Source organism: Aphis gossypii, chromosome 1, assembly GCF_020184175.1.
Source record: "Aphis gossypii isolate Hap1 chromosome 1, ASM2018417v2, whole genome shotgun sequence".
Lineage (NCBI taxonomy): Eukaryota > Metazoa > Arthropoda > Insecta > Hemiptera > Aphididae > Aphis > Aphis gossypii.
In genome coordinates, this window is record NC_065530.1 from 67,797,189 (window position 1) to 67,812,455 (window position 15,267).

The window sequence follows — 15,267 nt, forward strand, 5'->3', positions numbered from 1 at the left end:
TTGCAGGGGCTCATGGGAACCCGGAGCTTAAGGAGCCCTTTTAGTAGGCCTACACAAGTTGAATAAAAACATCAAAAGTTATTTAATATGATTACTTTATTAATTAAAAACTATTTTATAGAATTTAGAATTATTTTTTTTTTATTTGGTCGTATTAAATATGAATACGTTACAGCTTACAATTTAAAATTGTAATTTCGATTATTCGGGGCCCCCATTTGGCTGGGGGCCCTGGACACGTGCCCCAGGTGCCCATAGGCCATAGGGTATAGACGGAACTGAATGTATAGATACTGACAAAATTCATAAAAATGCGAAAATTAGTAAATTATTTTGTGTTTAGAAATTCATAAACAATGATGTCTTTGTACCTAAGATTTAAAAATATAATATAAAGCCCTTATATATATATACATACAGTCGGGGGGGACATTGTCCGGTTACCCATGTTACCACCGTTGGTCCCAGGAGGTCGAGTGCAGTGTTGGATATAGGATTGTGGACAAGCAAAGATTGTGAGTTGTGACCGATTGGTGGTTACGAAGCAACTGCGAGACGCGAGTTGCGAAGGACTGAAGGTCTAAACGACAGCTTGGTAAGCTTGGTTGGAAACCGGAAAGTCACTAGCACGACATATTTTATTAAATGTCGTTCTCCACGACTGCGCCGCAAAACCGAAAAACGGGAAATGGAAATTCTTACGCAAAACCGGTTTTCGATAAAATCGATTTTTTTAAATTAACGTAACTCAGAAATTAATCACTATAAATAGGTACTTGAAATTTTCACCAAATGTTTATATTAAACATTTTAATTTTTCGTTGAAATTTCGATAAAAAAAATTTTGCGTTCCCAAAAAAACTTGAAAATGTAATTCAAGGTTTTTTATAAGTCGTTATTATTTTAGTTAAAAATAAATCAAAAATCGTTAGTCACATTTTTTTTTACAAGTGTTTAAAGTTCAAATTATAACGAAATATGTCAAAATCACGAAAATTTACAAGTAATTTTGTACCTAATTCAAACTAGTAATCAAATTTTTAGTATTCTTATCAAAGGTTAAAAATTCAACACAAAGTTTCCCTTATAATAACTATAAAGAAAACTCGAGCGTCATAAGAAAAATTTGCAAAAAAATTTTTAATTTTTACGAAATTGTTTAACAATAACGATTAAAAACATTTGTTATTATTCAAAAAGCATAAGTCGTAGATACTTGAAACGTTCATCAGTTAATTAGATTGGTATTTTATTTATATAATTTAATTTTCAAAATATATTGTTTATTTTCAAGCTACCTATTTATAGGCATTTAAAATATTCATTATTTTTGGTGTTTTTTTTTAAAACGCTGAAAATATTTTGGCTAAGTCAAAATACTTGAAAATTAAATACCTAGTTTCTCATGAATTAGTCTTAAAGTAGTTCAAAAATTATAAAAATACATGACTATAATTTTCTTTTATAAGCTTTTGAAATTCAAATATTGACAACATACGTCAAAATCATGAATATTTGCAAATCATTTGTAGGTATTTAAAAATTTACAAAAAATTTGTACAAGTAGTTAAGAATTGAAAATTTAAAACAAGATTTTCCAAATTAAGTTTGGCTTACAATAATCATAATAGAAGTTGAGCATTGGCCGATTAAAAAAAATTTTCTTAAGTTTTAAATTTATATTGTTTTACAGTTTGGTATTAATAATAAAAAAAATTACTTGAATAGCAATATCTATAAATATTATACTATATTATTATGTAATACTAATCTAATTAAATATTATAAACAAAAAACCTGATAATAAAATATGTGTTAAATTACTCTATCTCCATTTAAGAATATTTTGAACACCACTCCACTGATTGCTACAGACTTATACTTACAGTATATTTTGATTCAGACATGATATAGTACTTTTACTTCATCACAGCTTTGAGAATTGTAAAATCAGTTAAACTCAATATTCATTCCCCTAAACTTGATTTTTTTTTTTAATGATATCACATTTCTCAGTACTTTCAGCACTGATTCACATAATTAATACAACAATTTGAAAAAAGCAGAGATAAAATGCTATGAAAGGACTAATTTTTCTTGAAACGATGACTGAAATTGTTAGAGTAGGTTAGTAAGCAGGTACCTAGGTATTAAAATTCATTAAATAAAGCTTTCAAATTTTTAACAATTTCATTCTTATTTCTGATAAGGAAAATAAACAACAATTTCACATCAATAACATAGTTATTTTAACAATCAAATGTTTAGAACAACAAAACTATTAATTTTATTTTTCAATTTTCAAAATGTATACATAATAATTTTTATTAATACACAAAATAAATGAGTATTGATTTTAATTGTAACATAAAATGGAATATATAACTACAAATAACATTAACAACAGTAAATAATATTAACAACTATTAGTAATTTATAAATAATAAAATAATCTGAATAACTAACAAAGTACAAAATGATAATTACTATGAAATTAATGAAATTCTTATTAAAAATATTAAAAGAATTACATACTAAAAATATATAATTTGTCATTACATATTCAATTATTGTAGAATATATTAATTGAATTTAATGTGTGCCCTGCATGAGAATAAGCTCAAAGTTTATTTTGATTTTATTTTAAAATTAATTAAATAAGAAATAATTATTGTTACAAGTCTTATAAAAAAATATGATATATATTTTCAAGTTAAAATAACAATAAAAATAAGTTAATAATTTCGGTTCATTGTTTAGAAAGGAAAGTTGATAATACAATACACATCACATTATAACCTAAATTCTGATTGATAGTATATCTGAGTTATAAAAAAAAATGAAAAGTTATAAATCATATATAATATTATAAGTTCATAACATATTATGTGCCATGTGGTACCTAAATGTGCGTAATGTTAGCTTATTTTGTATATTACATAAAGTACAAATACTATTTGTTTTATGTAAGACAATTTGATTTTTTTTCCTAATAATTATATAAACAAAATTTTGGAATTTTATACTAATATTGGTTATTTCGGAATAATACCAACTTAAATTATTTAAATTATTTAATTCAGACTAAGAAATTATTACAATAATATTATATTAATAAAAGTATAATTGAAAATATTTTCTTTTTTAACAATATCAATAAAAATATAAAAACATATTATGTAATAAACTAGTAGCTTTTTATAAGTCACCAACTGCAGATAGTTTTTCTCGTAATATCCATAAATCGTGTTAAAAAATAATTCAAATTTAACCATTTAAATTTTTAAATAATATTTGATTTATTAAAACTAATGCTGTAAATAGCACCACACAAAAATAAATACAAAAAGAAACATTCAAATGCAATTACAAAATACTTATAATCTTTGGTTGAGTGGAGTATTGCTGATGAAACTAAGTAGTAAAAAATTGTATTTATTTTCTTTTAAATATAGCTTTAATAATACAAAAGAAATTGTTTTTCATTGATAAAGATGAAATTGAAGTTTTAAATTCAATTTGAAACTAAATATATGTAAAAGCAGTCTTATTACTATACAGTAAGTATGAGTAACATTTCAATAAAATCAAATTATTCAAGTTATCTTTGTTGAAACTCAAACAAAACATTAATCTTATACTATGTTAAGTTGAGCAGTCTAAACAATAAACAGAAAAATTAAATAATACTTGTTAGTGCATAAATTATTAAATATTAAAACATATTCAATGAATGTTTAGTGTGCTTATTCTATACACTGAAATTTAGAATATACAATTAGTTAGTAATACACTTACTTAATTTTATATAATTTAACCATTTATAAAACAAATTATATTTATTATTATGGAAGGAATGTATAAGAGCAATCTTATTTTAATTAAAACGTAAAAGATAAATGGAATATGTTCATGGAATATAACACAATTCTTTATAAAAAATATGTGGTTAGTAAATAAATATTGTTGAAGAGAATTTTTAAATGTATTCTATTAATAATATTTTAAATTTTATATGTTAATAAACACAACCTCTTAAAAAGTAAAGGCTGTTTAAAGTACATTAAAATAGTCATTACTCTTTGGTAATTTTTAAAAACACTATTAATTAATACATCATTCACAATATTTATAATCTGTATAATCTATAATACAATATTGCTTATGATATTTGAATTAACATAATAATGAATTAAATTATGTATGGCATTATTTATTATTATGTTTGATTTTTAATTTGTATGTTCTTTTTACCTAATTCACAAAGCTGTGACAGCAGAGCTTTTTTTTGATGAGTTATTAATTTTAACAAATCTTTTCTCCGAGTCCGATCTAAAATCAAAGAAAAAAAATACATTTTAAATAATATTTAAATACAAATTGCACAATATATCAACAAATTAGATTTACTTTATTTTTTAAATAACAATTATTATTATTAAAAAATGCATGATATGTGATTATCTTGTAGCAATTATATTATCGTTAGATCTTAGTTATTTCATTTTTAAGTATTAGAATTTGGAATAATTTTAATATAAACAAGTATTTTTTTTAATTTATAAATACTGAATATTACATTATTTACATTTCAACTTTAAAGATTAAGTTAATGGAAATTCATTAAAATTAATGCAATAATTTAGAATCTATAATTTGTGAACCATGGCACTCAAAATGTATTTAATACAATTTTTTACATGACTACTTAAAAGATACTAAAAAAGCAAATAGTATATACCTAGTGATTATAAGTTTTATTAATTTACCTTTTTGATTTGTCACTCAATTTTTCTAATTTTTCTAACCGCTCATTTATTAATGATAATTGAGAACTATCATTCTGTAAAAAAATGTTTTTTAATTTAATTTGTTTAAAACAAAATAAAGTTTTGAAAAAATTACTTACAGTAATTTCATTTTTATTAGCATTAAATGAATTTAATTTTGACTCTAATGTTTGTTCCATTAATTTATGTGCTGCTCTTATTTCTTGAACAATATCTAAAAAAAAAAATCCATTATATTCATTTATTATTTTATTAAAAATTATATAAGCTGATGTTGTCCGCATACGCCATCTACTAAAGTTTTTTAAGTAATAGAATTCAGTAAGGAGTGTAAAGAGATTTTAGACATCTAAAATGCATTATGAATTCATGATAGATATTTTAGAAGCGGAATTAATGGTATTAATAACAAATTAATAAATTGTAGGTACCTACCAATAGTAGTTGTGATAAAGTAAAATATAACATTCACCGATTCACTTATAATGAATCAACGTTGGGATACTGAAAGACATTGTATATATTAAAGTTTAAAATGCATGTACTTCACACCACAAACAAACTCAGAAACCTAACATTGCAAATAAACCCTGAATGGATGAGCTGGATGGAGCTGTATTCTCAAACATAAATAATTTTAATAAATAGTTAAGAATTATGTTTTATCTAGGCCTTTTGCAAATTAAAGCTAGGAAAAAGATCAGTTTTAAAAACTTAATTTAGTGGCGCTACATACATACATGTACTTAATATTTCTGAAAATTACTTGTAATAGATCCTGGATCTGCACAACCACATTTGTCATTATTTTTGCTTGATATATCCAATTTCAAATTTCTTAATTCAATTTTCACTAATTCTAATTCATTAGCTAGTCTCTGATTATCTTTTTTTAATTCGGCCACTTCATTAGCATAGTAGGTATCATACGATTCTTGGTCTGAATCACTGCTAAGTAGTTCAAATTTATCATCTTGATTATTTAAACCTGGATCACTGTGTGTACGTTTAATTTCAGATTCATTATCCGCAATATTAATAGGAGGTAAACTAGTAAATTGATCTCTGGATGGCATATGTTGACTGGGTTCTAAATATTCTCTGCCAATACCAACTGACATGTATGGTTGATATATAGGATACAAGGTATGAAAGCGTGGATCAACAGGTATATTAACTGGAACAGGATAACCACAAACGGCAGAGTCTGACATTGTAGGATACAAACGTTGATTGGATTGATTCCACTGAAGTGGAGAGAATTCGGATATTTGTTCGTTACAGCTTGGTGACCGATTATCAACCTTTGGATTTCTTGATTTTGAAGGTTTGGGTTTTCTTGTAGCATTATAATGGTTTCTATTATTCCCGGAAACTCTTTCAAGATTATAGTCAGAAAAATTAGGTCTGAAATTAAAAAAAAATACACACAAACAAATAGTTTTATAATAAATACATATTATATAAAATTAAACATGAGTTAGTTTTATTGTAATATAATTATTACCTGTTAGAGTTGTACATTTTAAATTTATCTTATAAAATATTAAAATTTAAGTTTGAAACGAATACCTATCTAAAAAGTAAAATCCAAAATAATAAATTCTAATAAATCATTTTATTTGTATTATTATTATTATATTAAATTATCTGATAGTACATGATAATAATAATTATGATAACACAGTTGATGGCCATGGCCCATTACGATTGACGAAGAAAATATGTGGATAAATACATCAATATGATTATGATACATGAATATTAAAACAACCTAGTAGCATTGATTATAAATACTATTTTTAATAGTTACTAGTACCTATGTTGCCATAGTTATTAGCTAGTATTAATATAGAAGAACCTTCAATAGTTTAATCTACATAATAGTAAGCATAAAGCATAGGAAATAAATGAACTTATAATTCTGAGTATAATGTATAAATGATTGATATAGGTATTACTGCATTATACATATTAGGTATGCAAATATATTATATAAACTAAACAAATAAAAAATGTATTTATTTTTAAATTTTCGTAGATAAATAGTTATTGATGTAATTACTCATTGAAATAATATTTTAGTAAAAAAAATAAATATTGATTTGATAATTTGATGTGAATAATAAAATACATAGTAAATATAATAAGTGATATCTAAACCTAAAGGTGTTTATAAAAAGTTTACAATTTACAAATTATTGATTCTTATTCAAACAAATAGATAGATACATACTAAGAAATAGGATTTCATGAGTTATAATTGATTGTAAAATATATTCTATAAGAACCAGGGGGAAATTTAAAGAATGATATACCTATATATTGAAAATAAAAACAAGTATCTATAGCAACATATCTTGCTTATGAAGTCATGCTCAAAATAAAACATTTTTGGTTTCCTGTTTAAAAAAATCTACACGTACATCTCATAACAAATAATCATAAAAGTGGATTTTTTAATTTTTCGATAAACTAATTTTACAAAATATTAAATAAGTATACTTAGTAATTTCATTAAATGTATAATAAATAGTTGTATTATTTATTAATAGAATACATTAATCAATATGTATTAAACATTTTTATTTTTTTTTAAAGTTGAGCAGCTATAATAATCCTGAAAATAACATAAGAACTAAAAAAAAAAACAATATTTCTAAAATAATTTAACAAACTTAAAATAATAAAAAATATTTGTTATTTTTTTTGGTAACAAAAACATTTATGGCTAAACATGTTTGATGAGATCAAAAACCAATAGAATTATAAAATTAAAAACAAAAATGACATTTTATAAACCTACTACAGTTTCCTACAGCATTTAAATTATTTTGATTAAGAATATTTCTAAAATATTATATATTATAATTATATTATTATAGTTCATAAATAACTATGATTTAAACATCTCAGAATACACTGCATTGAAACAATAATACAATAGACAGAATTATACTATACGCGAATATTTAGTCTTTAACTTTTTAAGCGAATAAAACAATATTTATGTATTTTTTACTAATAATATAACAATTTATAAAACAATAATAATAACAGAAAAGATAATCCAATTAACAATGACATAATAAATTAATAGTTAAAAAATTTATATTTTATAGCTTATTACTAACTTATATGAACACAATTATAATTATAATAAGGCTTATTTGTATAAATGCTAAATTTTTACAAGATCAGGGACGGATATACACCATTGTTGCTCCAAGTTAAATTTGTTTGGGTTCATACATCAATATTCTATAATTTATAATTAAATGAGATATTAACACAATAGGTCAGTTTGGGAATCAAACTATGGTACGCAAAAGGTCACATGATACTACGTGAAAAACCACATGAAAGTATGAAAAATAATTCAAATTTTTAGTTTTATTTATTAATATTTGTAATAACAGGGATAGTATAATATATATTTCTATTACATATCATATTTTATAATCATGTTTTCCATATTTTTTGATATTAATAGGTATAAAATTTTGAATAGTTCTATTTATAGCCATTAATGGTATGTAACTGATGTGTAATATCCATAAATGGTTAACAAAAAAAACTTTGGAAGCCTCTACAATAGATATCTAGAGAATAATCATGTTTTAGATAAACCTGTTGTTAAATTGATATAAATGAGAAATATATAAAATACAATTTTAATACAAAATAGCCGGCCCCCTAAAAATGTAAATCCTAGATTGATTATTTTGTGACACTGGATCTGTCACTGTACTAGAGTTTATTCTTAATAATTAGTAGTCAATTTTATATATACACATATTTATTTACTAATATTTAGTTTGAACACCATTACTGTGTTAAAAATGTATTGTTATTGGGTATAATAAATATATACAATGGAACTAAATACACTCACTCGAGGTATTAGAGTATCTATTTGAATGCACTACCTCATCATTAAATAGAAATCAAGTTCAGTGTATACTAAATGTGTTAAGTTAAAGGAAATTAAATATATTTAACTTCATTAAGCGGATAATAAATATAGTAGAAAATTTCCTAATGTGTCCCATTATAATATATTAGGTTTTATTTTTATATGCAAGTTTATGCCTAACTCAGAATCAAAGTTGTTTTTCATTTTCAAAATAATAAATGTTAAAAAGTTTTAGTGATAAATTTGTGAAATTTTGTATTTAAAATTATAAAATGAAAATTTGTACTATCTGAGCAATATTAACATCTTAATAAAATTCATAGCTATAAAATGTAATTTTAAACTCAACCTAAATCATTTTACTTCCCTTTTTTTAGATTTTTAGTGTTTTTTACACCATATTCTGAACATAAGCACCAAGGAGTTAACGTCTTATTACATTTTAATTCTATATCTAACACTAGTGTAGGTACACCATCTATGAGCAATTCATGTTTTTTTTTTACAAAATAGTTAATATTATGTAATCCAGTGTGTCTGTCACGCTTTCTTGTTACTTCACGTTGGTTATAACATTTTGTCATATCACGTTTTCTAACAGTTCGATCATGATTGTGTCTGAAAAACAAGAATTAAACTTTAATTTTACATTTTCTTATTTAAAATATGTATAATGGCACAAACTAATTTGCTTACCTGAATGTATTTGATATACCCGTTGTTAAATTTCCTGGTCTATGAATACCTATCTTGGCTTCTTTAAGGCGTAAATAAAACTCATCATCTTCAAGACCCCAACCCCAATAATTGTTGCTTAAGCCATCGATTTGTATAAAGTCTTCTCTAATTAAATAAAGTAAATAAATAAAAATAAAATGACAAGTTATTTTAAAATAAAATATAAATGACATACTTGGTAATAAGTAGAATTCCACCCACAAATGAAGCATAATGGTAACGTGGATGCAAATGAGGCGCAGCAATGTGGTTAACATGACCAGTTGGAGGATAATGATAATCTAGTGCAGGGTTAAGAGGTAATAAGTCAACATCATGCATAGCTATATAATCAACCATGCTATTTGAGGACATTATTTCTTTAAACCCGGCATTAATCAATGAACCTCTGTTAAAACGGTACTGATCAACCTGAATGGTGAATAAAAAAGAATATTTTTAAACTCATTATAACCACATTTAAATAATATAACAGTTTAATTACTTGATTGATAACAAATATTTCATGGAGTACATCTTGGTTTTTCAGAAACGAATTAATATGTGGCACAAATTCTAAAAGCTCATCAAATCTTTCTTTAAAAGGTATTATGATGCCAAGTTTATTACTTTTGAACACAGAAGAAGCCTGTTCTTTTAACCGTAAATTTCCACCATTCTCAAGTTCTCCTAAAAAAAATTTAATAATTATCTATAAAAACTGAAAATAAATGCCCAATACTTCATACACTTAACAATAATTAATAGGAAACACAGGTACTTACGCACATATAACAGTGACAATAATAGAGTGATTACTAGAGTGAGTATGATTCCAATTAATAAAATTTTTGCTTTAAACATCATGATTGTTAAATGTGTGTTGATTTTCTAAAGATTATATTTTAATGGTCATAATTTAATTCGAAGGAAAACATTGAAATTGATGAACCACTAACAAAATCTTAAAATCCTTAAGAGATTGAAAGATATTTTACCTATTTGATTGCAATTACTGTTTTGTATGTATATTATAGTATTTATTTAAATTAGTCCAATTTCAATTCTACTGAAATTAAATTTAATCCGATCGAAACGTTCGGAAATTAATCCCTCGGTCATTGTAAATTAAAAATGTTTTTTATTTTTAACATACTTAGAGAACAAATTTCTTTATTTTATTTAGAGAGAATTTATCCATGACAAAAAAAATTTAAATACTGGCATTCGGCAGTCGGCACCAGTAAGCAGTAGCTTTTAATCATTATCAATGTATAATATCTACCGAAGTTCTTAAACCGACTCAAATAATTATCTTACGTATCTATCGTGTTATCAATAAAATATGTATTATCACTTCAAACCACGGTTGTAAATAACAAGATAGACGGGTATAAACTTGTTCTGACTGAATTTTATTATGATTAATACGTAAATAGACGTCATAATACCATACTACTGTAGTACTGCACTACTACACTACCTTCAACCAGACTACTTATAAAAAAATATATTCATTATTTAATTAAGGCATCTGCCGTCTATCAGAATTCGTTCAACCCCAAAGTTGCTTATTAATGTGTAGTTAACAAGATTAGAAATTTAATTTTTCGTAATGTCTTCAATCATGGTAAGTGTTAGAATTTACATTTAATTCAAATTTGTTTTTCTCTAATGTACCCATTAAAACGTTTAAATTATCTACATATACTATATGATTACACAATATTTATGTTAATTTTATTTTCATAAATATAATAAAATATGGCTAGTGTTGTTATCGTCTCTAAATAAATAGCGCAGACAGATATCTAATTGAATTTTTAGGAAGCTATAATAACCAAAACAATAATAGTATAATGTTTCAATTTGGAAAGAGATTTAAGTCCATCTATTCATCTTAATCCTTCCCCAGATGTCTGTTTATGAAATAAATTAATATTTTTTAATTATGGTTGTGATTGGGGAAATTGAATAAAAGTTGGAGATTTTTTGTATTGTGAATGTGTGTATTAAAAGCAATCTTGTATCCAGTTATATAATAGAACTATTTTAACATTTATGTTGTACAGTCAAACTATTTAGTGTTTTGTTTTCTGTATAAACCATATAATGAATTATTTATTTTAGATGGACGATAGTGGAATAGACAGTGATACTACAAAGCGTCATAAAACTACAGTTGAAGAAAATGGCATAGTAATTATAAACATAATACATGTTATATAATATTGATTTTATATTATATTATATTGTATAAAATATTTATAATACTAAAACAGTTTAAATTGCATCATTTTAAATAAAGTTAATTCGATTTAATTAACTGTTCCAGATGTCAAATATTGTTTGTTTTATAATTAATTAATTTCTACAATAATTATATTAAAATTATATAAGTTTATACAATATCATACAACATTGTTAAACCTCAAAATAAATGTTTTTATTTTTATTTTAGAACAGCGACGAGGACAGCAACACAAGTGATTGTTCGATGAGAGTTACAAAACCTTCATTTTTCCAGAAAAAATTGGGCAAGTCAATAAACCAGCTAACAATCAACATATTATTTTATTTATTATTGTATGGTTTTATTGTAGAAAAACATCCTATTTTATTTTTATTTTTGTATATTTTGTTTAGATTTAGCTTTATGTTTCTTTAACATTAACTGAATTTTTGAATTAATTTATCATGCACGAATGCACAATGAAAGAAAAACAGTGGTAAGATTTTTTTTTTTTTTATCAATTTTAGTTTTTATTTCTTTATTGTTATTATTCCTGTAGAATTTATTGTTTTATAATCAATTATCATATTTTTATCGGGTTATAATCTAATTATTTTTGCGGTTTACAATAGAACAATATGCTAAACCAGGTTTGATGGAATATAACCAAATGGCTGTTCCTAATAGCAAATCATCCAAGATAGATAAATTACCAGTGTTAGTAGATTGGGATTCATCTGACAGGTAATTTTTATACATATATATTCACCTAAAAGTTAAAAAATGTACGTTTTAATTTATTTTCTAGTGAAATGGAAATACGGTTTTTTCCTGGACCTAAGGCTAGACAAACATTGAGCGATACTTTCAGTCTACAAGAATTTCATGGGTCTATAGAATCTGAGGACTTAGACTTGATACCACCACAACATGCAACTAAAACTGATAATCAATGTTGCAGTTTGGTTTTGCAGAGATGTACAATTCTTTGAGATTTTTATTAATTTTTATTACTTAACAAAACTTCCACAAAAATATATGACATATACAATTTACCATATTATATAAAAAAAAATCAAACTTACCAATAAGTGTTGTGTTGACCAGCTTTAGTAATATTGACTGATGTTAGAAGCTGCAATGACCAATTTTGGTTTCTTTTATGAATATTTAATTATTATGTTTTTTTTTTTGTTTTGTCAATAAATATTGTTATTAAAAAAAAAAAAAAAAATACTATTATTTATTTCATACTGGTTCAAAAAGAAAAGCATAAACAAATTTTTAGTTTTTAAGATTTTTCCATTAATTTGAAATGCATATTCATTATTAAGGATAAATTAATTAAATTGTTATTATATTATGACTACCTAATGTAAATAAAAAAAATTTGTTCATGCATTCTAAGTAAATGACAAATGAGTAACAGCATACAATTGAATATTTGTAGATAAATTATAAACTGATTCCAAAATTTACTGATTTAAAATTTAAATAATGTATAAAAAATATATATATATGGGCTAAATAGAAAAAAAAACACATTTTTAAGTGTTTAAATTTTTAAGTCAACATACTATTATTATTAAATTTAGAGTCACAGAGAGATATTAGGTATAAAGAAAATAATATTAATATATTATATTATTAATCTGTTAAAATGTTAAATTCAAACCATTGATTGTAAATAATTATAATTTATAATTTTATTATTCTCCTGCAAGTACACAAATTGCCTATACAAAACGCCGTCTTAAAAAATTATAATATTAAGTTAATATCGTTAATTTAATAATTCATTATAAGTGATAAAAATAAAACCATAAATTATAATCAGCATAACTTTCGAATTTTGGCAAAAATCAATATGTATTTATAATATATATATATATAGTTGAAATCGTTAAAAAAGATATTTTAATATTTTATTTGCAATAATCATCACGGAATAAAATATTTTATATTTTTACTTTTTAGTTTGGTGGTTTGAAGAGCGGGGTTGTGTAACTTTGTGCCTTTGTCAATTGTCATTCACATAAAATAAGTGCATTAATATTTTTTGGCACAACTTGTTATTGGATGATATACATATACATGTTTCCTGCAATTACTGTTTATTGAATATTGACTGATTTCTGTTCCCAAATGTCTAAGCCACACTACCACTAATATATACATTCAACATATTTTTTTTAGTTTAAAATTATAAATTATAGTTACTATATTACAGTAATCCATAAACAATTTTAAGCTTTATGTGTACACAAAATAATTACACATCTATTCGAACTTATGTTTTTAACGTTGTTAGTCATTTCAATATGCATTTAAGTATTTGATGCTTTTGTTTGTAAAAGATTTGTTTAAATATTAAACGGAAACTATTCGCATACGTTAGTTGTCTATTGTAGGTGACAAAGCCACTTGACTGACTAACTCGATCACAATGTAATATTTTTGTTACGGCTTCGCTGAAAGTTTAATTTTGCCATCAATGTCGGTTGAAGCGTTAAAAATTATCTTTATCCACCCAACAGACAGTAAACATGTTTTTTATTTTAAAATTGTTGACCAAATTCCATGTTAATAATATACATGAACGTATCAATTAATTTCGTCTAATATTAAGTGAAATATTAAGTTGCGACACGTCGTCGGCAACTATAATAGGAGTAGGATGATTGTTTTCAAACGTTTTTTTTTAATTCAACGCGAGTGTGTTAGGTAATCAATTATTGTTAACTATAATTCACAGTGTTTATTTTTTTTTTAAATTTTGTATTTAAAAAATTATATTAAATGTACTTGGATTGAGTATGAAGGACTAAAAGGGTGCTCGTAAATCAGAATACATTAGTACAATTACGAAGTTTATATTATGGATAGTTAATAATGGCATACCTCCATTCAACCGACTAGTGAGTAACTATTAAAATTTATCATATACAAAGAAGTAAATTAAAATTTATTATAATAAATCTTTTATTAAATTTTCAAAAGTTAAATAATATTAAGAAAACTTTTTATAGATTTCTAACTACAAAAAAGTTTTCTTTTTTTTTATTGAGATTTTGAAGAATTTCATCAAAGTTCTAACTAACATTGTATACAATTATGCTTGTATGTAATTTTAATTTTTTATACAGATACAGAAATAACTTATGTACGAGATCTTGGATTAAATTAAAAAGGATTTAAAATTGAATTTTGAAAGAATTTTACAAAGCGAGTTATTTTTTATTAATAGGTATTTAAAGAAAAAAAAAACGAAAATTCCTAGAATAGGTTAAAACGAGTCAAAATATTTTGAAATTTATAAAATGATGATATACAAAACATTTTGTGAAAATTTCAAGTATTTATAGTTATTCGTTTTTGAATTACAATAAATAATATTTACAGTTTGAGAAGAAATTATTATTATACAAGTGTGAAGTGAATAGATATTCAACATTTTATAACACAAAATACAAATATTTTTCAAATAAAATTTGTCACAACAATAAATTATTAAATTTAAAAAAATGTAGTATTTAATTTCAGTAATCACTGATTACTAATACTAATCAGTTTTATTACGCCTATTGGCTGTTTATAGTAGGTATTTTATT

General features: G+C 23.8%; 3 protein-coding genes across 4 annotated transcripts; 1 reads left to right on the top strand and 2 right to left on the bottom strand.

Annotated features, from left to right (window-relative positions):
* Positions 1-2,261: 2,261 nt before the first annotated feature.
* On the bottom strand, positions 2,262-6,507 carry LOC114130480 (uncharacterized). The gene is made up of 5 exons (XM_027995462.2): positions 6,298-6,507; positions 5,557-6,197; positions 4,910-5,004; positions 4,770-4,843; positions 2,262-4,332 (listed from the first exon to the last, which is right to left on the bottom strand). The coding sequence occupies exons 1-5, from the start codon at positions 6,312-6,314 to the stop codon at positions 4,260-4,262; spliced, it is 900 nt and encodes a 299-aa protein (XP_027851263.1). The 5' UTR covers positions 6,315-6,507; the 3' UTR covers positions 2,262-4,259.
* An 854-nt stretch (positions 6,508-7,361) lies between these two features.
* On the bottom strand, positions 7,362-10,693 carry LOC114130494 (beta-1,4-galactosyltransferase 7). Of its 2 annotated transcripts, XM_050197023.1 has the most exons (6): positions 10,422-10,693; positions 10,209-10,314; positions 9,929-10,113; positions 9,620-9,855; positions 9,403-9,549; positions 7,362-9,324 (listed from the first exon to the last, which is right to left on the bottom strand). In XM_050197023.1, the coding sequence occupies exons 2-6, from the start codon at positions 10,288-10,290 to the stop codon at positions 9,066-9,068; spliced, it is 909 nt and encodes a 302-aa protein (XP_050052980.1). In that variant the 5' UTR covers positions 10,291-10,314; positions 10,422-10,693; the 3' UTR covers positions 7,362-9,065. The 2 variants fall into 2 exon arrangements, with proteins under 2 accessions (XP_050052980.1, XP_027851281.1); XM_027995480.2 differs by having other exon boundaries at positions 10,209-10,693.
* Positions 10,694-10,883: 190 nt separating this feature from the next.
* On the top strand, positions 10,884-12,887 carry LOC114130495 (uncharacterized). The gene is made up of 5 exons (XM_027995481.2): positions 10,884-11,053; positions 11,554-11,622; positions 11,885-11,960; positions 12,289-12,400; positions 12,465-12,887. Exons 1-5 carry the CDS (start codon positions 11,039-11,041, stop codon positions 12,646-12,648), a joined length of 456 nt encoding a protein of 151 aa, XP_027851282.2. The 5' UTR covers positions 10,884-11,038; the 3' UTR covers positions 12,649-12,887.
* Positions 12,888-15,267: the final 2,380 nt, after the last annotated feature.